The sequence below is a fragment of the Hyalella azteca genome, unplaced genomic scaffold, assembly GCF_000764305.2.
Source record: "Hyalella azteca isolate HAZT.00-mixed unplaced genomic scaffold, Hazt_2.0.2 contig9924, whole genome shotgun sequence".
Taxonomy (NCBI): domain Eukaryota; kingdom Metazoa; phylum Arthropoda; class Malacostraca; order Amphipoda; family Hyalellidae; genus Hyalella; species Hyalella azteca.
In genome coordinates this window covers 23,319-46,881 of record NW_025939980.1, presented here as the reverse complement: position 1 = coordinate 46,881, position 23,563 = coordinate 23,319, and the positions used below count along the sequence as shown (strand labels likewise).

The 23,563-nt window shown below is 35.4% G+C and overlaps 1 protein-coding gene across 1 annotated transcript; it reads left to right on the top strand.

The window, feature by feature from the left end:
* The first annotated feature begins 338 nt into the window (after positions 1–338).
* On the top strand, positions 339–22,322 carry LOC108682906. Its single transcript, XM_018172162.2, has 7 exons — positions 339–859; positions 13,851–14,017; positions 18,864–19,053; positions 19,399–19,479; positions 19,741–19,988; positions 20,702–20,846; positions 21,337–22,322. Exons 1-7 carry the CDS (start codon positions 790–792, stop codon positions 21,606–21,608), a joined length of 1,173 nt encoding a protein of 390 aa, XP_018027651.2. The 5' UTR covers positions 339–789; the 3' UTR covers positions 21,609–22,322.
* Positions 22,323–23,563: the final 1,241 nt, after the last annotated feature.

Genomic DNA, 23,563 nt, shown 5'->3' with positions numbered 1-23,563 from the left:
TACTAACACGAGTTGATCATTCGAAATAGGTGATATAATTGACGGAGAATATCGTTAAATAAAGCATTTTATGAAGCACAAGCATTACAGTAATTGTCAAGGCGTGGCAAAATTAAGTCTGTCGCCTAATATTGATCAAATTAACGTGATGAATTCTAGCCCATTTTTGTTTGTGACACTGCTTGAAAATTTTTTGTTGTGAAAAAATAATTCTTATTAGTTATTACTGTTGGGGAAAACTGTTATCATTCCGATATTTGCTTGATTTATCTCACACGCATGAAGGCTTATACTCCTTTTATACCAAGCTGATATTCATTAATTTCTTCCTCAGGAATCGTTGAGCTTATTATTCTTAGATACACACTCATCTTACCCTGTGCGTAAATGAATGACTGTATAATTCTTCAACTAATCATCATTTAGAGCAAGGAATATTTCGTGAGTACTTGAAGCTACCTGCAGTTAAAGCTGGTAAAGAGATACTCTGAATGACTACGACTCTTGCTCCTATACACAAAGAAAATTTTTGATCTACGTGAATTGTATAATTAAATGATGACTTACCCATTGAAATAATCAACGGTAGACGAATGCTTTTCCTATTCACGAGAACTTATTCCTGGCCAACGCTGTAAACATGGCCGCCATGTGCTTCAAATTACCAGCGTTACTCATGAAAGTGTCGGATTCTGAGAACTCAAAGCCGCCTCTTCTCCAACGCTGAGTCAAGTCTCGTAAGAATTCAAGAACATCCGACACCGTAACGCGCTGCCTCCCCTCGCCCCGATGTTGTTCTTTACCACGACAGCGGCGCCGCTGCTACTCTGCTTGCTACAGCTTGTGGCGGCCGGACCAGGTGAGACTAAATTGTAATGATAAACACCAATGACGATATTAATATACAAAGATTAAGAATAATATGCAAAGATTAATCTGCAAAGATTAATATGCAAAGATTAATATGCAAAGATATTTTCCCTCGATTCGCGATTTTTAGTGCTATACGGTACGGTCAGCTAAATATATGTACTGTACAGAATAAATTTAGCACACGTATTTCCTCCACTCTTTGAAAGGACAGCTTTAGGAACGAATTGAGTTCTCTGCGCCTATAAGTACATTTTATTTTATAATAATGCATATTCAACTAAATACACACGATTTGTGTTTCCAATACATGTAGCAAACTTACGGATATATTAGAGGTTAATAAAGCGGACCGACTGCAGCATGATAGTAGCTTCAGTTAATTAATATTTTTCCTGATGGTCGTCTTGTTGTACCAACCGAGTCTAGGAAACAAGAGAGCACAAAAAAAATCTGCATAATTTTTAACGAAATTTAGTAATTAAGAGGAACGAAGAATTTTTTGAAATCCGGCATTTACATGCATTTATCAATTTATCGGGCAGCGTTAATAAAGAACTATAAAAACAATAGGTGAAATTCTTCTTTAGTAAAAATTTGTGAAAACTTATTTTCAATGAATTTTATATCAAGTCAGGTGCACATAAGTCATAAATTATATATTATCCACCGTTAACACCTTAAAATTAAAACTGCAGGTAATGGAGCCTTTAAAAATCATATATTCAGTTAAATATCTGATTGATGTGGAAATATCGACCGGCTCTAGACTGGCTTTGATTTTCATAAGGGGTCTGTCCAGCCGGTCATTCCCAGCACTCATTATAAGTCAGGAGGAAAAACATTAAAACAATAGGGTTGATAAGAAGTTATAGCTTGGCTCGGTTAAAATATTACCAAACTACGATAAAATATGCGCAAGAAGTCTTGTGTCTTGCAACATGAGAAGAATATCGATAGTTAATGAAGCGGAAACCTGGGCTGAGAAAAAATGAGCTGGTGCCTTAACTTTGAGCTCATTTGCATAGAAGACGAGAAGCTTGAGAAGCATGCCTGGCTTCTCAGATTAATTCAAAAATAATACTAGGCCTCGCGATCTTGGCCTGGCTGCTGGACTCAAATAAAAATTGTGACCATGAAGAAGAATTTCCGCAAGCTTGTGAGACGCATTACCCGACGAGAGAATTTGTTGCAAACCTAATGTTTACTTAGCTAAAAATTGCTTTCGGAGCGAATTTCGTTCAGAAGTTTGAATTCTTATCATATTATGCGAATTTATATTTTGAATTTTTATCAATTTATTCATAAAAACTTTTCCGTCAATTTCATTAGTTGACTCAACCGGGAACTCGAAAAATAAAAATACTTTTTACTGAGAAAATATGTTTAAGTTCGATCCTCCAGGTTCGTCCCCTCCATAAAAATTGTTGTAAAAAGTATTGGCTGAAAGTTAGAAAGTTGTTCCGATTTAACCAAACATTTAATGATTTAGCATCTAAATTTTTTAATTTGCTAAAAACTCAGCAGTTCCTAGAAACAGGTTTGGTCGGGAACTATAACAAATGAGCATTTATTCTCTTTTTCCGCAGTGAAGTCAACTTTCATTCTTCAAAATCATTTTTCGCAGAAAAATTCACATTGCTTGTATCTTGTAGGAGAGGTTTGTTAAGAACAGGATGCTTATCTTAGGGGAACATCGTATGCATGAATATTTCAAAAGATATTACCCCAAAACTGAAGTTTTTACTGACTTGAGTATCACTTGAGCTTGTGATGGCCACACCAACGGTGCCTCTTGGGCAGGCAGTCGAGATGTTCCTGAGCAAACTCAAATGCAGTTATGTGGCTGCCCGGCAATAACAGTTTCCCGCCACTTAACTGAGACTCAACTGTTACACGGAACCTCCGTAGAATTTTGCAACGTAGCCTTCGTATAACCAAGCCCAGTGCAACCGGCCAGAGGTGATTTTCAGCGTCCACTTGTGCAATGACAAGAACGACTGAATTTCAAGTTAACCACTGAGCTCAAGTTAAAAGTTTTCCCATTGCGCATACAATGCAATTTCATTGCCAAACATTTGCCGCTATCTCTTTTGTGATGAGTTATATTGGAGAGTTCACTTAGCTAGTAAGCTCCCCAAGCCAAAGTTTGGGCTCCAGAGTAAGAGATATGGAAAGTGTAACCGAGACTTGTTTGGATAAAACGAAGTTACGTTTGTGCGGTAATGGAGTTTATTCGGTTTTGGGAAGTATGATCTTGACAAGAAACGTGCCAAAGACAATAAAAGTACAGTCTTCGTTTTGATTGCGTCTATTAAATTATTTGTGTGCTTAAGTGATAAAACAATTGAAAACAACACAATATTGGTGAGAAATCCTGCTGAGATGAATTGTTGTAATCTAAAGCCCGGTTCTCTTCCTTCGATGGCTTTACATTTGCAATTCACAGGAGCAATTTTACTATTGACGGGCGAATCACCAATTTTGGCTGGTCTATTTTTATTAATATTTTAGTATTGCTTCAGTTCACGGAAATAGACCAAATTCTCCATTATATCATTTGTATTGTCCTCAAAACGAAAATTACGCATTTTAAAGCCCTTATCTATAGTCAGACGCAACCGGTTCAAATTTTAAACATAGTATTTACTTAGAAACATATTTTCTCGATATACATGAGAAATAGTTTTTCTTCTAGGAAATGAAACTCCATGAACTATAGCACGGCGACTCACAAGCAACAAACGTTTACGGACAGATTTTTGAGGTAATTTAGAGCAAAATTAAAAAAAATATAACGCAGTACTCACAGCAGTGAGTGACAGAGAGCGCATTTTCTTGTCGACGAAAACTTGAGGTCACGGACGGATGGACAGACGGACATGGCGAGCACAATAGTGCATTTTTTCCATAAATGAGAAAATGCGCTAAAAAGTAACGTGAAAGTGAAGTGTGCAAATAACGATGCACTTCTTGTTCTTTTTGTAGATTATCCTGCCTTAGTTTTGCACAGACTATCAGTGCTACATAGTAGCACTGTCAGTATTTAGACAACATGCCGCATTAATTTTTTGAGCACACCCTTCAGTTGGGGAGTGCTCCATGGAATTATGACGAATAATCAAGTGACTCCGTGTAAACTCATTAGCTTGATTAACGGACATGGCTCCCTGGGCGCATATTAACGAGCAGCTCGCTTCACTTGGATGGTCTCATTTCAGCCTCCTCACTGACTTATATAATAATGAGAAGGATCACTCTTGTGCCTGACGCTATGTCACGCCTAGCATCTAAATTGCGCCTGCGTCTCGATCAATTTTAGAAAGTTTTATGGCTTCTGGAAATCCATCTATCAAGGTTAATTTCCTCAATACTAATTTTAATGTAATAAATACACAATGAGAACAAATTTTTCAGATCTTGAGAATGAAAAAAACCTTAGAATAACGAATTCTTTTGTTTCATATGTTTTTTTTAGAAATTTAGTATTAAGTTTAGTTCATAAAATCTGTTCAAGTAAAAAAATCATGAATAGTAATAAAGAGGAATTGCAAGAATGAAATATAATTTTGCCCTCTTACAGAGTGCTATACATAATATAATGGCTTTCTATATAATATAATGGCTTTCCCATTCTAAGCTATCCTGCCCATTTAAGCTTTAAAAAATCGTATAATTTGCTCATATGGGAAGAACAAAAAGTGGTTACTCAAAAACAAGAACATTTGTCGATTTGATTTTATTATTTTGCTTCAGAATTAAATCAGCGTTAACAGGGTAAAGGCGTCATTCTGTAATTGGTCCAAACGTTTGGTAGTCAGAGTTTTTACTTAGTAGTTCTTTCCAAATGGTGCACTGAATTTTCCGAATTATTAATTCTATTTTTCTCATCTTAATTAATAGTACATGAGTCACTTAAATTAGTAGTAATAATTTAAGTAATAATTCATGAATCGATGAATGAGTCAGATAAAATTAGCGCGTACTCTAAACCAGCTATATGAACAAGCAAGAGATGGGTCAGAAAAAAATGACATGGCTTGCTGACATGTGTCAGCGTCAAGTTGCGCGCTCAGCTGCCACTGTTTCTGGCAGAGGCAAATATTGAGACGAGGCTGTGAGGGTTGACACCAGCAACTCTTCGCTGTCAAGTACCCACAGAAAAAGCGCAGTTAATGAACTATACTTCTGTTCCCTGGCGAGTTAACCTATCAACAATGAAAGGAGATTATTTCGACCAGAAAACAAGGAATAGTTATCAGTCATCACTGGAAAGTTTGAAAGATATTTTTTTCCAATGTTCTAAAGATGTTCTAAAACTGTCAGTAATTGAATCAAAGAAATGGAGTCGAACATTATATTTTGAGCGTTGCGACAAGAATCCGCTAATTTAATTTCTGATTAACTCGTAAATGCATTCGTCAAATTGAAGAACAAAATAAAGACAGAAGTCAACCTTTGATTCGAGCGACGCCCGAGCTGTGGCAGAGACAGCGTTACGAGTCTCACTTGAGCAGTGAAGACGCCGATGTCCGCAGTCAGGTGGCAACTTCGCAGGTCTTTACGGCCGTTGTAAAGACCCAGACAAGGCATTGTCTTCCTCCACCTGCTGCACAACCTCAAAGCTTGCCTAATAATGAGCCCGCCTGATTACCAGCTTTATTTTCTTGCTGATGATTACTTCGCACGTGTTGCATGTGGCGTCAATGATGCGTACTGGCATTATTTTTAAGAGAACATACTGAAAAGCATGTTCTAAAATTTAATATATTGCTATGATTGGAAGCTTGATAATCTTTATGCAAATTTCGCGCATCAATATCACTATTTTTCTCGTAGTTTTGTGAGAGAAGCATCTAAATATAAAAATAATCACGAATATTTTCACATCGTTCGCAAGGATCCTTTAATATAATTTAGTTCGTTACCTAAATCCTAAATCAACCTTCCCATATTAAATTTTTATCAAATATGTAAGAAAAAGAATTATGATGTAAACCGGGACTCTAGCTCCATCTCCACTAATCATTGAAGATCTTCAGAAAAAGCAAAAATTTCATGGTAGAAGCTTTCAAAGCCTTCCTCTTGTCAAGCCTCGGGAAGGCCTTCGGAAGCTCTTCGTAAAGTCATAGCCGTAGTCTTGTATTGAGTTATGCTGCCGTCGACAAGCATGCGTCTCACTTACGCCTAAAGAGCGTGCGCTGTAAATATACTTACAGGCAAAGACAAAACCTTCCTCAGGTATTAGACAGCCGCCCGCACAAACGCAAATTTATTGCAAGCGTTTCCCAAAGTTTGCACCCGAAATCGCCGTTGTAAATTTTTCATCCGCTAGTAGATTTTTTTCGAACTAGAAGCATCAAATCCTGAAAGCTTCTATTAGAAGACAGGAGAAAGATTTCAGTCCAGGATCTTCAAAAAATTATCACTTGAGGAGAATAAAACGGCTGAATTCTTATGTAGTGAGTAAGATTAGGTAATTGGCATACCTTGAATAACCAACACAAAAAAATTGTTCTGTTAATGAATTTTCTATGTATGGAATTCGACCTAAAAAGCTCCTTTCAAGCACTTCAAAAAACAAATTTATCTGACATGCCTCCCTCCATGCAGCGGGAAGCTCAGTTTGCGAAGTATTTTCAGCGCTCCACGTTCATGATTTGTTTGTTGTTGTGGAACCTCATCATTTACGCGCATAACAATCCACTCAAAATTTACCCTTGAAATAAGAGAGAGACTTAGCCCGACAATGAGCCGCTCGAGTGGCACTATTTTTGAGCGACCAGTGCCTCGCAGTTAATAGAATTATTCGCATCGCTGCAATTAATTTCGCTCTCGCTAAGCGCTCTCGAACACTTTTATCTCTTGATGAATCCGGCGGCGCCTTTATAAGGCGAAAAAGCCCGAGTATTGAAGTACACGAGAAGCTTGAGCGAAACCTATTATTTTGACAGTTTGAGTTTCGATCGGGATTTTGGACCGTAGCTAAAATCAAATTGAATGTTCTTAAAGTATATTTAGTTAATCATTTCCAGCATAACCATCACGCAGAGCACAATTTTAGGATTACGTGTAAAGATACTCGAATCTTTTAAATAGTGAACTAAAATACAATTGTGAGCAATCTCCAGCGTTCGTTTGATATATCTTCCGTGACGAATTATTCCTTTAACTTCTCAAAGCATTGTAGCAAATTCATTCTAACATGTCTCTGAGCATGCACGCATTTTATTTACTTCGAAGAATGAGAAAACTTTTCAATGAAATCAGAGAATATATTATATCTGAGAAACTAGTTTTAAAGTCATACAAATTATAAGTGAACAAGTATCTATATTCCTGGTAAATTAATCGTTAACTTAACCTATGTAAATGGGGTCTAAAAATTTCGGAGAAATTTTTATCTACAGTCTTAATTTTTGGGTGAAATTTAAGTACAAAATTATATTAAATTTCACCTATTTTCATATGAATGTCTACAAAAATGTTTAAATATTCTACGTTCCCTATATTTAGATTTATATACAAGCTTAACAGTAGTGGTGCAGACCATACTAAATTCGCCCTGCTAGCTGATTCTGTTTTATCTCCAGCCAACTTCATTAGTGTCTAGCGGCAATGCCTCTCGTAGTGAGACATTCACAGAGATTTATGCTCAAAAACTCCTCTTCATCATCATGAATTTTTCAATATGGAAGTGATGTAGCATAATGAATGTGTTCAGGTTTCATCGATATGGATGATCAAAATTCTCTAAAGGCTATGCATTTTTTGTGAATATTCTGGCCTCGATGTTTTACAGAAGCGACATCGTTTGTTTTGGTACCAAAACTGATTATTGTTAGTAGCAATTATTCTTTACTCTTTATTCATAGAGAGAATGATAATATAAAAGTCGCGAAACTTGAAATGCTTGATTTTATCGACTTTGAAAACTCTATCAAAATTTCTTAAAACAACTTTGGTCGACTCTTTACTATGTCTTTATAAAAGTTTTCTATTGATCATGAAATATTCAAATCCCTTGTTATAATCCCAATTGTAAACGGTTTCTAAAATTATGCTTCCAAACTAAACTTTTTTCTTTAGTTAATTCGATATTTGGACAAAGCAATCAATGACACAGCGATGACATTAATAAATATATGTTGAATCGATCCGTTCAAAAAAATTTCATCATTTTTTATTAGTAAAATTCAAATTGATGCCATAAGAAAAATGGAACATATGGCTTAAGAATATATAAAAGTTTACTTTTTCAATCTACATTTTCTTAATCTTTTTATCTATTTTGAATTATTTGTATCAATCTCATTCCATTTTTTAATCTACTGCTTTTAATCTACAATTTACTGCTTACAATACTTTTGTTTAACAATACACACGTGGTTCTTCCACGAGAAATGGCCCAATGAATTTATAGCTATATATGCCAAAGATTCCATAGAACATGATACAAAGTTCACATATTTCCTGATAAAATTTCCTAATTTCAAATTTTTATCGTCTTTTCATATCGTTACATTCATCTCTATATCTTTTCAAAAGTAATTTGAATATTGAAACCCAGATTAAATAATAACAGAAGGCGTGTTATTTCTGTACTATATTTTTTGTGAACTCAGAGCCACAAGACAGTAAGTTCTACTTATTTTTCCGTGACATCAATTGGGAGCGTCTCACTTGGACTGATGAATTCAATCAGTGCCTCAAAAGAACGCAATCTCACGATACGCGAATCGAGTACAACACCCCGGGATGATATGGCGCTGAAAAATAATGCTATAATTTTCATTCTGCGTACTTGTGGTCGCTTCGAGGAGATGGATTTTTCCTTGACAATGAAATGACTGAAGCCATTCAGAAAATATTCAAAATGGTGCATATTTATTATGAGTTTAGTAATATCTATTTTCAAAAAATCCTTTATATTCAATCATAGTATTGAGTGTGCAAGCTAAGATTAACTGCTCGTCAATACGATAGAATTAGTTTAATAACCACGTTATAAGAATTCGGATACTGTAATAATCGCCCGAATATGATGCTTTTAAATCTTTTAGGAAAAATCTTGAAATGACCAAGGCACGTGTTTCCGAAATCACAGCATTTAGAAAGGTTTCAGCTGAAAATTTGCTCAACTGGATAATGAGAATGACTTATCGTCTATTTATTACTAAAATGGAGCGTCCCTTGAATGCACGAAGGAAAAAATTATCAACAACAAAGAAATGCTAACGCATGCTTTTTTTTACACCGCTAATTTTAGATAATATTCTAAAATCTTATCGCGTTCTTAATTAAGTGACTTTTTTTGCAGTGAATGTAGATGCACTTGTATGCACTTCTTCAGAGTTAATTTCTGCAGTTTCTCAAAACCTGATGCTAATTCTGGACAAACGAATCCCCGGTAATGAAGTGGTTTGAGGCCCGAAATGAGGCGAGTGTTCCTGCAATTTTACTTGCCAGCGAGCATGCCAATTAAGATCTGTCAAGAGACGGGTCCCACAAATGGCTCTTCTTATCAGGCTCTAAATAATGGAAGTCAAGAGGAGACAAAAGCGACCGTTTTGGTATTTTTATCGTCTGATCTTTGCTAGCAGTAAAGTCTGTTCTTTCTTCATATATTTCAAATTTTTTAATATCTCGTTCAAATTTATTTCATGGATTGCAAACCACATATATTGTATATTTAATATTATATCTAGTCGAATTTAAAGTTTTTTAACAAATCAGCCACCAAATCAGTTGGTGCATTTTCCGCATAAAGAAGTGGCAATAAAAGCACCAAAGTTGGCAGATTTGAATGATGCAAAGTCATAAACTCGTAAATCCCCATCACCCTGACACTAGAGTAAATTAGCGAGCAGACGTCAGCTTCGATGAGTCTCACCGCAGAAATCAAATTATGATGAACGGCCCTCACGATATTTTGCGAATATATCGGCTAGAAATCCTTAGTACGATCTTTGAATTAATTCTAAAATACATTAGGACATAGGNAGAGGAGACGCTGTTTGACGAACTTCCCTGTAAACAAGAAATGTATATTACGTGTCAATGAAAAAAATATATTAAGTACAAATAAACGAGAAGTATATTGCTAAGTCAAAACTTATGCAAGACAATTTGCGAGGAAACTAAGTTACTGTGAGTCTGAAAGCTACTTGCCGAAACAACATTTTCCGACGGTCGAAATTGACCGCATATGAAAGCAAAAAAAAAAAAAAAGAAGGAAAGCTGCCGTCGCTAAATTCTCCGCCTTTGCTGCAATTTAAATTTTATTACATGTCGATTCGCTAGTAAAACGTTTTCGCAGATGGAACGATATGAAGTTATCTAAATAGCTATCACTTTCACAATCATGCTTTTGATCATATAGCCAAGCATTCTTCTGGAAATATTAGGAGGTAAGTTGTTCATAAAAAATATTTGCTATGCTAAAAAATTCAATCTTACATGCAGAATACTTAATTTCACTCCTAGAATATTCGAGTTTGTTGAATTCTGTTAAACAGGACTACATAAATACTTGCATCCTATTCAGCACAGGCAATTACCACAAGAAGCTAAAGTCAGACCATGGAGGTGGATTAAAACCTGCTTTGCGCAACGTGCTTTCCGCGAGATTGCCATCCGTATTCCAAATTTTACCGGGCATATCTGCGAGGATTAAATCAGGGCCGGAATGAAATTTAGTGAAGGCCAAGCGTTCGTAATCAGAGTTCACAGTTGCCAGAATTTTTACTCGTAATTACTCGCTCTCAGGCCTGTGGCGGTCTGCGCTAACGAATCTGTGACAGTTTTTTCTGGCTAGCTGCTCATTAAGTACGGAAAAACAAGCTCAAAGTTTTAAGCAATACTAAAGCTCGGCTGGAAATTCTCAGCCGGCAAGAAGGTAAAGTATGACGGGGAAAGACAAATCGTAAACCTGGAATAAGATTCTATATTTTGCTTTCAGTAATTTCTTCTGCAGATCTATTTAGAGGAATTTTTATGTAGGGTAACTGTTTTTGATGAAAATCAGATTTCAGGTTCATAGTATTTAACGATTTTCTTGGATGGGAAATTAATATATAATAGACAAAAACCAAGCTCTAAAGAAATTTAGGTGTTTGAATGTATATTTAATACTAGGTACGCTTAATAGAATTAGGCCATTGGATAAAATAATGATGCATATTTTTCATGTTCTGCGCAAGATATACAGGAATATCACAGGAAAGATCTCACATTAAACGATGGAAAGTGTGAGCTAGCTGAGTTAAATTGCATTGTTACAAGTTGAAAAAATATGTAAAGCTGGGCTAAATCTACTGAACAAAATAGCCTTTTACGTTGCTAGTATACTAATAAATAAGAGCCATGGATTCAGGAGAGCTTGTATACGAATGTGATTATTTCCACTTATGGGGAAAAATGAAAAAAATTCATTTAAATGCATTCTCAAATTGATGCGTTGCAGTTACTATCGGTATATGCGTCTGAATTTGATAAGAAAAAACTTTAATAAAGTTGCTCCCGCGAAGTTTCTCTTAACTTTAAGATTTACGAGCAGTCGTACTGGAATGTAGTAGATTAAAGCAGTTATTTCTCTATGTTATTCTGCGGCATATATTTCCATACTTGTATAGCTAATTTGATACGTAAAAAATTGAATATTTGCAACGTTGCCTTTCATTAATAAGGCAATTAGTAACCTTTTTTTAATCTTTCCTCGCCAGCAAAAAATTTCGTTAGCCTCATTGAAAAAAATTAGAAAATTGTTAATAAAAAGCATTCACTGTTCTTCAATCAAACTTTCATAAATTGTAAGAAAAATCTGGAGTATCACATATAAATCTGAGTGCATCAAAGACGTACTCTAAATCACAGCCTGTACTGAGAGAAATGAGTGAAACTGTGTCCAAATAACGATGCATTTGAGTGGGTCATCCTGACCCAGTTTGGCACCGGCATAGGACAGACAAGAATGGCCCGCTTCTGTTTTTTTTTCACCTAAAAAAACCTAGCCAAAAAGTTATATATATATAACCCTCCGCCAACTCGCAAGTTTCGTCCAGTCCGGTCAAGGTTTCATTAATTTTCCTATGGGGATAAATATATATAACCGAACCTTACCTGACCTAACCTAACGTGCGAGTTTTTGTACCATAAGGTTCATATTTTGACAGCGCGCAGACGCAGCAGTGCTACGTCCGTTCTTAACTCGTGTCGTTGGTGAGAAAGTGTACTGATATTTGGACAGTATGGCTCATTAAGTTTAATGTGTGTACAAGTTTATGAAGACTTACGTGGCCTAAAGATAACATGCAAGGTTAATTATGCAGTACAAACCGAAGCAGCATCATGATTTATTGATGATTTGTTCTGATCAAAAGCATGTCGATAATGGGCTGCAATTTAAGCTCCGATTTTCAAAGCACAGGATATATTTAAGACTTCAAGGCTCAGCATTGTTATTAACTACAAGTCATATTAAATACAAGTGTTATTAAATACAAATGTTAATAACGCTAAAACTTATTTTATCAGCACACGTTTGTGGGATGGGACCTCAAAAAAGTATATACCTAGAATTGTATATTGATCAATTGAATCGACTTCGGTTGTTTGAAATTCTGTGATGGAACTGGAACTACTAATAACACTGTTTATTTTTCGTTCATAACACTGCCTCCAACACTGTCATATATTTTATATTTGGGGCTCTAAATAAATTTTTTTAATTCTAAACAACCGCAAGTTTGTCATCATAATATTTATCGTTTGTAAATATTCGCGTTTGTGGTGAAAATTTTTAATGGATTAAAATAATTCCTCATTTTCGACAAGAAAACGTGAATTTTAGGAAACAAATAACCTTATCGATCTTTAAATTTTATTATTCCGAGAAATTATTTACTTAAAATCAGTATACATATATTTTTATACACTTTTTGGTATACGATTACTAAAAAATTTGAATTTTTTTCGCCACGACCTTCGTTTCAATGTCATCCACCATGCAGGGTATTTTGGTAATAAAAGGCTACGCTAATATCACAGGATGAAACGGTGTCATGGTATCACTTAAGTTCATCACATTCCATTGAACAAGTTATTACTGTTCATTCCATTCCCGTCGAACATTCTATTCCGAAGCTGTCCGGCTGACGAAAAAAAGCGGGAGTTTGCATTTCACAAACAAACAAGTTTCGAGTCAACATTCAAAACAGTTGCCACTGAGAGCTACATTTTTAGTTTCATGACGAATCGGAATGAGTGTTTCTGGCCCTGCTGTGTTGATTTTTGCTGTGCGACCTCGATGAAAATGTGTGTGTTTTTTACTGAATTTTATTGGCATACAGTATGACAATAAAGTATTACAGCATTGAATTTGTTTCATTAATACAGAGTATCAGCTATACAATTAAACTTAAACTTAATTGTATCAGCTATACAATTCAACTTAATTGGGAGCAAAATCCAGGTTGTTTTTATTTTTGAATTTAAAAACTGAATTGAAGGATAGTTGAATGGTAAATAAAAAGGAATAATTATTAATGAAGGAATTCATTAGTGGTTTGTTACAGACTTTTCACAGACTAATTAATTAACAAACACATGCTGCAGTTTCGAAAACAAAAATTTTCCGGCAAACTAATTTCTGGAGTTGCAATAAAGTTTCGATAATTCGTTTAATAATTAAAATGCCTTTATCAAACAAGCTTTTATGAGGGGTCAACAGGAATCTAGGAAAACAGGAAATCACTTCTCGTTATTACACTCGTTATTATTAGAAAATAATTCGTAAATATTAATAATCCACTCATCTTTAATTCCATTGTATCCAAATTCAATAAACTTTTCGAATGTTTTACCGCAAACCGGTTTAGTTGTGGCTGTTGAATCATTTAAACTATATTTCCTGCATCAGGCCCTGTTTTGATTCAACCATTGGTTCCATGGATTTATTTCCACAATATTTCTCTTCTCAGGGCCGATCAACTTCAGCGCCGGTAAGCGTTGGACGGAATGGAACGACGAAGAGGCTGTGGTCCTGGCAACGGACGAAGTGAACGTCACCGCCGCGGAGGGACAGACCGCTGCGCTGCCGTGCCGCGTGATTCATCTCAACGATAAGAGGGTGGGCAAGGAAGCGTGTTAAATTAATCGGGTAATTTAGCGTGATTGGGTATATTATTTTAAAGTGGCCTTAGTAATTAGTTAAATATAGACTCAACTATTATTTCATGGTGGATTGATCTTTTATTTCAGTATGACCTGAGTGTTAGGTGACTGTAGATTGAGTTATTTTTTTTGTTGCCTGGTTTATTAGTTAATTGTTAACTAAACCATTATTTGGTCGAGGTCCTTCTTTATTGGGATATTTATTTTAAACTGAGCTATTATTTGATAATGGCTTGAGTGGTCACTTCATTGTAGACTGAACTTTCATTTTTTGTGGCTTGAGCTATTATTTAATTGTCGACTTTTTTGGGGTGAAATTGTGTTCGGCGCATTGCATTTGTTGTCTTCCAGATTATATACATATACTCTATAGATTTATTTTAATTACCTTTTTCCAGATTCTCAGAAGTAGCAATTGGTCGTACGTTTAGGAGTATATTTCTTCATCACAAAATTGTTTAAATCATGAAGGAGAATTTATTTAATATCAAATTCCAACGTTTTCATCTTCAGCTAAGTAATACGCAGCCCACTCGTATCCTGATAAGGATTGAAGTGTGGGAGTAGAAGTTCTCACTCGCGCGATAAGGAGTTAAATCATTTCATTTCGTCTCGAGGCTTCAGCAGCCCTCTCATTACCAGATAATCTTCTCCTGGGCCGCATCATTTGAATCACTCACGGAGTGACTCAAGCATTTGGCTATCTGATATTTTCAAGTGCTCCTAGACTCTAATAAGCCGAACTTAAACTATGTAGGTTGTGGTTCAAATGATAAAATTTATTATGGGTTGAACTGTAGGTGTGAGGTTTTTAATGTTTACAAACTTAAAAATAAATGTAAACAGAGGAAATATGAAAATTAGTTCCGTATTTTTTACCGTATGAAGTCTATCAGCATTCAAGTATGATGTCGTGTTATTAGGATTTGGTTACCGTTCAAAATTACCGTTCAAAATGGAACCCCACCAACAGGGTGGGTAACAAATTTCATTATCTACAGCAAAATTCAACATAACAAGAATCAAATCCCGGATACTCGCACGTGATTAAGTCTTTCAGTGTGTAGATAAAGCGCTTCACTGAACTTGCACGGTGAATCTGTCGAGAACGTTACGTCGTAAACTGAAACTGAACAACTAGTTTTATGCAGCACTTGAGAAGGCTATACGGGTCCCCGTATAATCTGTTAATATGGAGCGCGAGATAGGTTTGTTGACACTAATATGCTCACAGACCTCTCACGGTATCTCTTAGTGCATCATTCAGTCTCTAGAGTTCACTTTGGACGTGAGGCCAAACACTGCTGGCCGCTGAGGTGAAGTAAAAAAATTCTTGAGGTTGCTTATAAATTTTAGGCATGTTTTCTTAGATATGGTCACTAATGTGGATAAATAAGTAAAACGATTTAAATATAGTGCTTTAATATATGTTACCAACCTCAGCGGCGCTCATATAAATAATAATTTTGCTTAGAAGAATATTTAAGACTGGAAAAGTTTTAATAGCAAGAAAATTCGATTGCTGTAGTAATTAATATACCTCAAAAAGATAGCTAATGATAAATGGTTTTCGCGCGATTTCTGCAAAAATACATATAATAACGTTACGAAAACGAATTTCTCAGAAGTTTTCATGCTTTGCTGGCTTTGAAAAGTTACGATGCCAGGCCTCACTCAGCTCGATCTTGGCTATGCCAACAAATATCTTGAGAGCTGCTGAAAATCCTGATATTTGTGAAAAACATAGATTGAGTGCAAACATCGTCGGCAGGATGATCCCCAGTCTAAAAGTGAAGCCAATTTAGCGTCGATGCCGCGACTTGTGCTGTGATGCTGAGTCGCTCCTGAACTACCAAACCTGTCAGTAGTTTTCTCAGCAGCACAGAAATTTCTTCGAGAATTGTGCATTGGAAAACTTATTGGCGTCTCCTCGCGTGAAAATTGACAGCGTTGACTCTGTGCTCAGTGAAAAATTTTGGGACAGGGACAAAATCAAAGACTAAACGACGAAATATATGATTTGAGATTCAAATGTCGAAAAATTTCATAGCGGCAATGCAATGTATACTTCAATTTTTATTATTAATGGAAATAAATTTACTTTTATCTTTTGAATAACATAATTTATTCATGAACACGTTGTATTCGAGTATACAAAGTACAGTAATTCTCTTATGAGTATATCTCTTCAACTGAGAAATGTAATCCCAATTTTAATAATCTTTTATTCATTAGTTATCTATACACTGGCCATATAAAAATATCTCGCTAATTTTACTTGAGCTTGAGTTTGTCAATTTAAAGTGCAAAAATATTGGAACGATATTGCGTTAACGTTCCTCGCTCCTAGTCAAAAAGATCTCCATTCGAATTTTTAGAGCAGCGACACGAAATTCGAGCAGCTTGTAAAAATAAAGGCTTTGCATATATTAACAAAAATGTAATTTACGACATGATTTCCCCACACTATGTTTACGCTATTAGCAAGACATGCTAAAGCTTCTTTCTGTTTTGGTAATATTTATTTCATTTCATACGAAGTCGCGTTACCCTGAATTGAGTACGAACTTTCAGTGTAGCATAAATCGTAAGGTTAATTGTTGCAGTCCAGTGTAAAAATTGTACAGGATCTCTTAAGGAATTCTTTAATTCGTACAGAAAAGTAAACGAATACGCGGTATCTTAAAGGTTATTCAACGATTTCTGAAATAAATTTAAAACATAGTAGGTATAAGAAGTAAATGTAAATAAATCTAAAAAATTACTTGTTTCCATATTCGAAGTTAATAAATCATAAATAAATAGAGAATAAAAATTCTTCAGAATTTTTATTAAAAAAGAATTAAAGAATGAATAATAATAATAATTTTTATTATTAATAATTAATAATTAAAAAGATTATTAAAGAATGATAAGCTCATCTGACAGAATAACTGCGACCTGTCGAGCTCACACAGGTAAACTCCGTCCTTAAACGTCAGCTCAGAAGTAATGTGTAACATTGCGCTTTAACTCAAATATATAAGTAAATTGCTATGGCGCAATGCAAAAATCAAGAGGTTTATTTTTACAGTGCAGTACAAAAATATATAAGTAAATTGTTATGGCGCAATGCAAAAATCAAGAGGTTTATTTCTATAGTACAGTACAAAAATATATAAGTAAATCGTTATGGCAATGCAAAAGTCAAGGAGTTTATTTTCACAGTACAGTACAAAAATATACAAGTAAATCATTATGGTGTAGTGCACCAAACTATTATTAAATCGTTAAAGGGCAGGACGCGACTCTATCAGTTAATCTATACATTGCTGTGCACAAATGTTGTTCTGTGTGAAAGCAACTGATCAATGGGTGATTTTTAAATTCACATTAGAATAGAAACGAATAAGAAACTAAAATTTATGTAACCTTATAAATACACTAATTTAGGAGATATGTATATTAATTACCGATGCTGCCAACTACATTTGAGCTAATTGAATGAAATAGAATTGTTCCATACAACTAAATGCGTTCATTGAATATTTAATGCTCTAACATCGCATGTAATGTACGCGAATCTCAGTGAGTATATACAAGCGATTCCCAGTGAGTATATACAAGCGATTTTTAGTGATTATGTACACGCGATTCTCAGTGGGCATATAGACGCGATTGTCAGTGAGTATCTACACGCAATTCAAGGGAAAGAAAACGATCCAATTCAAAGCCAGTAATTGGAACGGACTCTTCAGGAGAGATTTATTTTGGCTAAGGCATTGGTATTCGGAAAAAGGATCATCTTCGTGAGCTGCCGTTGTAGGAAGTGCGACGAGGCTGACAAGATTCGGTTGCTGACTTCAAAAGGATCTGAGCCTGCGGCTTGATCCGCCTTCTCTGCGTAAAATTGAAAATCTTCTCGGTTCTTCGATGAATCTTCATCGATGACAGCCAAACATTTTTCCTTAGCGGATTTGCTAACAGGCAACGAACTACGAAGCTGTCAGGTAAAGGTTCAGCGCAGGATAAATTTATCAACAAAAATACTCAAAAAAACACGTGAAGGTTCGAAACTTCTAAAAGAGTTGTGAGATAATATTTTGTGTGATTTCTGTAAGAGAAATTTAACTTATTATCTTTTCCGTCGCTCCTATTTTGTGGCAGTCTCATATAATGGGGCCGGAATTCAGTAACTACTAAGAAATTTGTAAAACTCTTAAACATAAAGAACTTTTTGGCGCTCGTCCTCCGCAACAGACCAAGGCCAAATACTTCGAGTAATCCTAACACCAACGAAGCGTTAAACAAGAAAGTTCAATGCTTTTCTCTGCGTTCCAGAGGACCTTGTCCAATCGAAATTCGATAGAATTTAAGAGTCTTTTCTTCGAACCTCCAAACTACTTCAGATTACCGTCAGTCGCTAGGAAATTCTACGGTAAGTCATTTCATCAGTATTTCCTTTAATTCAAACGATATAGCCTGAAAGAAAATTCCTTCATTTAGTAACTATTTAATATATTTTATTTTTCGTACTTTAGGCAGATGATTAGACCTGAGCTCAAGGTTATAATGTTAGTTTAAACAGATTTCTTTTAAATTATTCCTGTCAACTGGAATAAAATTTAATGATATATAGTATCATACTTATATGATAGTATGATAGTATATCAAAGTATGTATGATATATACATACTTTATAATATCACTAATTATATAAAATTTTTTAAATAATATACTTATCAATCTACAAACTTGTAACAATTCAACATGCTTAATGGGGACAAAAAATATCAGAGAAATATAAATTTGCTGAACTGACAAGTGGCGAATGAAAATTTTTTCACCCGAATAGAAAAGATTCTCAACAGAGTCAAAATTTTTTCAAGGTGATTCATCCAGAAGAAACTGGCGACTGGATATTAGAGATCCGCACGTCAAGCCTCCAGGACTCAGGTGCTTACGACTGCCAAGTCAACACCTACCCTAAGAAGTCCACCCGCGTCAACCTCCAAGTCCTCTCCAAAGAGGGTGAGTTAAACTTAACTCTCAGATAAAGTACGCACTTTTTTGTAATTATAAATAGAATTAACAATCCATTGAAAAATCTCTCAGAGTAGGTAATCATGATTTTCGCAGAAGGTTCAGTTAATGAGTTTTATAGTGTAAATATCATAATGGGCAAGCATTAATTCAACTCAATGAATTTAATGGAAAACAAAAGCAAACAACTGTGTCAGGAATAATTATAATTTTAAATTTTCAGTACATTTTCCGATTAAGGCATTTATTTTCACTCAATAATGACATTTAGTCAGCATGAACTAGAAATTTATTCGTCGTAAATGCAGAGCCAGTTTTTCTGTTTACTCACAGACTCAGGAGTTTACTTGCAAATGCCAGCCTCGGACAGCAGGGTGCCAAGGAGATATCAAAGCGAGAAGACCTACATACAAGGTTTACAAACTTCCCATTGAATGTATCCTGATGATATCACTTGAATATGCAATTAGAGGAGCCACTTACTTCCAATTTTCTTACCAGCTTCCGTAATGAAATTAGATAGAAGAAACGAACGTATGCTATTAACCAATCATATTTGACCTGAAGAACTGGGTCGGTATGGTGGTATCTGTGTCAGTACAAATTAAGGTCTTGATTCAGACAGAGAAAGATGAGAGATAGACAACGATGATTAATTATATTTTTATTCACTAGGTTCTTCAGAAACGAAATATCCTGTGACTAGCAAGGCCTCGCAAGCGTCGGTACCGAAGGCCATTACACTGGACATCATAGGCCGGGGTTGGGCAGAGGTCCACGTTGGCAAGGCGTTAGGTCTTACATGCGAAGCGCACGGAGACAATCTTGCAGAAGTGCATTCATCATCCCGGGCCTCTGAAAATCCCCTCATTGAGTGGACACTCGATGAGGTGCCTGTCACTCTGCTCTTTGATAAGGAAAAGGTGAGACAAGATTGAACTTTGAGAGCCTCCTAGTAATCAGGAGAAGGCAGGATTATTTTCCAAGAGCAAAAGGGGTCTTATGTTAAGAATTCTGTAATGTGTCCGGACATGAGGAAAACGTCCCCCTCTTTTTGCAAATAATTCCGGATATTTTCAAAACATGCAGTTTGTCAACAGTTGGTATTACGGCTGTTTCACTCGTGAAGTATTACGGATGTTTTCAAAATGTTTTACTCGTGAAATATTTTGGCAATAGGCATTTTATTTGATCTCCCAGCATGCCCTAAGCAACGATAATTGTCTTCGAAACATTTTTGATAAAATTGACAAACCTATTCTAAATCTAGAATAGTATAGGTCTAAAAAATCACTAATTTACATAGTTCAAGCGATTAAGTTTTTTACGCATTACCTAGTGTCCTAGAACTAAATTTTAAATGGAAATTGTGAAAATAATAGCAACGGCTGTAGATTCAGCTTGGTGTCAGGTAAAATATTCTCACATTGTTTTTAATTAGAAAATAGTTTTCCAAATTAAAATGTATATATTTTTGATTTTAACAAACTTTTTTTAAATTTATATATAACAAAATTGTTTAAATAAATTTTGCTCATGAAATTTTATCGAAGTTAACATAATCTTCTTTCATTAAAATGACAAGTCGGGACTTAGAAAGCTTCAGGCCTCTAACTGAACTTGATTTAATTTTTAGGTAGAAGTTCACGAAAGTTGGCGGGGTGATCTGGTGGTCTCACAGCTGACGCTGTACGACCTCACGATTGACGACAGCGGAATCTTCGGCTGTCACGCACCTCATGCCGCAGCCCAGACCATCCCAGTGACGGTCCTCAGAGCGGGTATGGGCTCTCAGGAAAAGACAAAAATGTTTTCAAATTGAAGAAAAATCAGTTAAAAATGCTAAAAGTACATGTAAAAAAATTGAAAATACATGCAAAAAATTGCATGTAATTTTGATCTCAAGTAGCGAACAAAAAATAACTTCTTGTTGTTTTACAGGCTAAATGTTTGGAAATAACTTTAACTCGCATTGTAATTATAGCATGATATTTATATGTTTAAAAACTTTAGAATCTATCGCGAAAATGCAATTGGAACTTCACTAACATTAGAATTAGGAGGATTTGATCACAGACATGACCTCGTTATATGAAACACGCGCAAGATCTCCAGGTAATCTACAGATTTCATAATATCAGCATCAATACATTTATCGTATTTTTGACGAGTTTCGTCTCTGGAAGCTAAAATAATCGTAAACCTTTCTATCTAACATTGCTGTAATATTAAATGTATTTAATCAATATTTTCATTATTTTCGTCTCTCAGGCAGCACTGCATACCTGGAGAGCATCAACAAATACGCACGACGCAAGGGATTTGAATCGCAATTCCCCACAGATTCTTGGCCAGTCAAAAAACCGCCACAAAACGACGCGGCAGAAACTCCACCACAGCCCGTGGCCGACCAACACTTGGTGCCTTCCAAAGCTCCTGCATGTACCAGCAATAAAGCGATGGTTATTTCAGGCGCTGTTATGCTCTTCATCATGATCGTGAATTCTGCCATTGGGATTGCAATGTATTGCAAGACTCACTAACGCTATTGACGATTGTTTCAATTGCGATACCAGTACAACAAAATGACTGCAACTGATCTTGTCCGTTTGTTTGATATTACGAGGTTAGTTTAAGTTAGTAGTTGTATCTTCTCTAGGTTAGGATATTATATACAAACTGCTCCTTAGAATTACAATATGAATACTGAGTAAAATTGAAGTACAACTATACAATTTTCTTAGTTTTTAGGCTTTTAAAAATTTACATGATTGATAACAGAAGAATATTTCTTATCGAACGGATTTCATGACTTTTGAGAGAGTTTTCTTGGATGTTCCAAGACCTCCTGCCTCAGAGAGGCATGCTTGCAAAAAATTAGGATTTCTAAATCAAATAAAAATTAATTTCAATACTAACCTTGCCTTAGATGTCAGTTTTAGATGTTTAATGTCGTTAATATTTTTTCGAATTTATTAATGAATTTAAATTGAAAATTCGTTGCTAGATTGAATTTAAAATGAGATTAGAGTTGATTATCTGCTGTTATGTTTTAAATAATTGAGCGGCAGACTCTGTTCCCATGTTATAACGTAGCTAGGTTAAGGCTTAGTCAGCTTCTTGAATAATTTCACGTTAATTTTCCAATTCCCTCAGGTGCGTTCGACTTTTCTTTTGTCTGATATTGATTATATTTTAACGAAAAATTATTTATAAATTAAAACCTAAAAGCATCTGCGGCGAATATTTATCCTTTATGATTTTCATATCGTGGTTCGGTTTATTTCAGCATCTTATGCATGCATTAATAATTTTTTTATTTACCTTGCGATTTCTTAATGGATTAAAATGGGAGGAGTTTGGGTTTGCGTCGAGCTTGACTGCATTCCTTTTACGCTGGAAACTCGGTTGTGCTGCAATGGAGGCCGCTCCATTATTCAATTTTTTGACTCGAGAGGAACAAATCTGCACTAAAATCTTTATGAATATTCGCGATAGTGAACATTCATAGATAAGATTGAATTTTGTCGGCTGAAAACCTAAAAAAACATAATTGGCTGAATGATGTTGACACATTGATTTCCTATATTTTACGGAAAGGGGCATACCAGATGCATTTTGCATTTCATAGCAGCCATTAAAGTTTCAGCAGTCTCTTTAGAATATCGCATGAACTATAATAAGACTGGTGCACATGGTCAGGTCAGGAATTTTGGTAGCCTCATTTCCTATGATATACAAAACATCTAATCCGACGTGAGCAACACAGCAGCAACATCACTGAACACGGCAAGAACACTCAAAGATGATTGTATTTCGCCAGAGAATTTTGGGTTAACCTCATTTTTCATGATTACCCCCGGCATCAGGCCGCATTCTGGTTCTTCTCGGGAAAAAGCCAGGTCTTTGCAATCAATCACGGTTCGGTGGCATGGCTCTCAGGCTCACGGGAACGACTTTCTAGAATCCTACTTTTTAAGTCAGCCACCTAGCTTGCTTTTGCCACGGAAAAATTCCAGACGAAAAGAAATTCACTAAGCCCATGAATGAGGAACTGTGAATAGAAGAGGCTTGGCTCGAAATGTAGCTGAGCCTAAACGTTATTTCTTCCTAGCATAATTCCTGAACACTGAAGACTATACAAAATTAAAATGTCATGTGAAGAATGCAGCCCATAATTTCTCAATTCAAGCTTATTTCAGCTAATGAAATTCGCCGTTAAATACTTAAAATTAATAAAATTTACATCGAGCTAACACGCAGCAAAACTAAACTGAAACAGAATCAGCTGGATTCAAAGCATCATGTATGAGAAACAAAAATAACAATCAAGTCATATTATTAATTATATCATGACGTGTGCATATCATAGCATGTTCAAAATAAGACGTTGTAGCAATGTAACATGATTATTATTGCAGATTCCGGTAAATCATGAACATTTTCGCGTAAATCAAGACTACTTTCACTCTCCGAAATACAATTATTTTAAAATAAA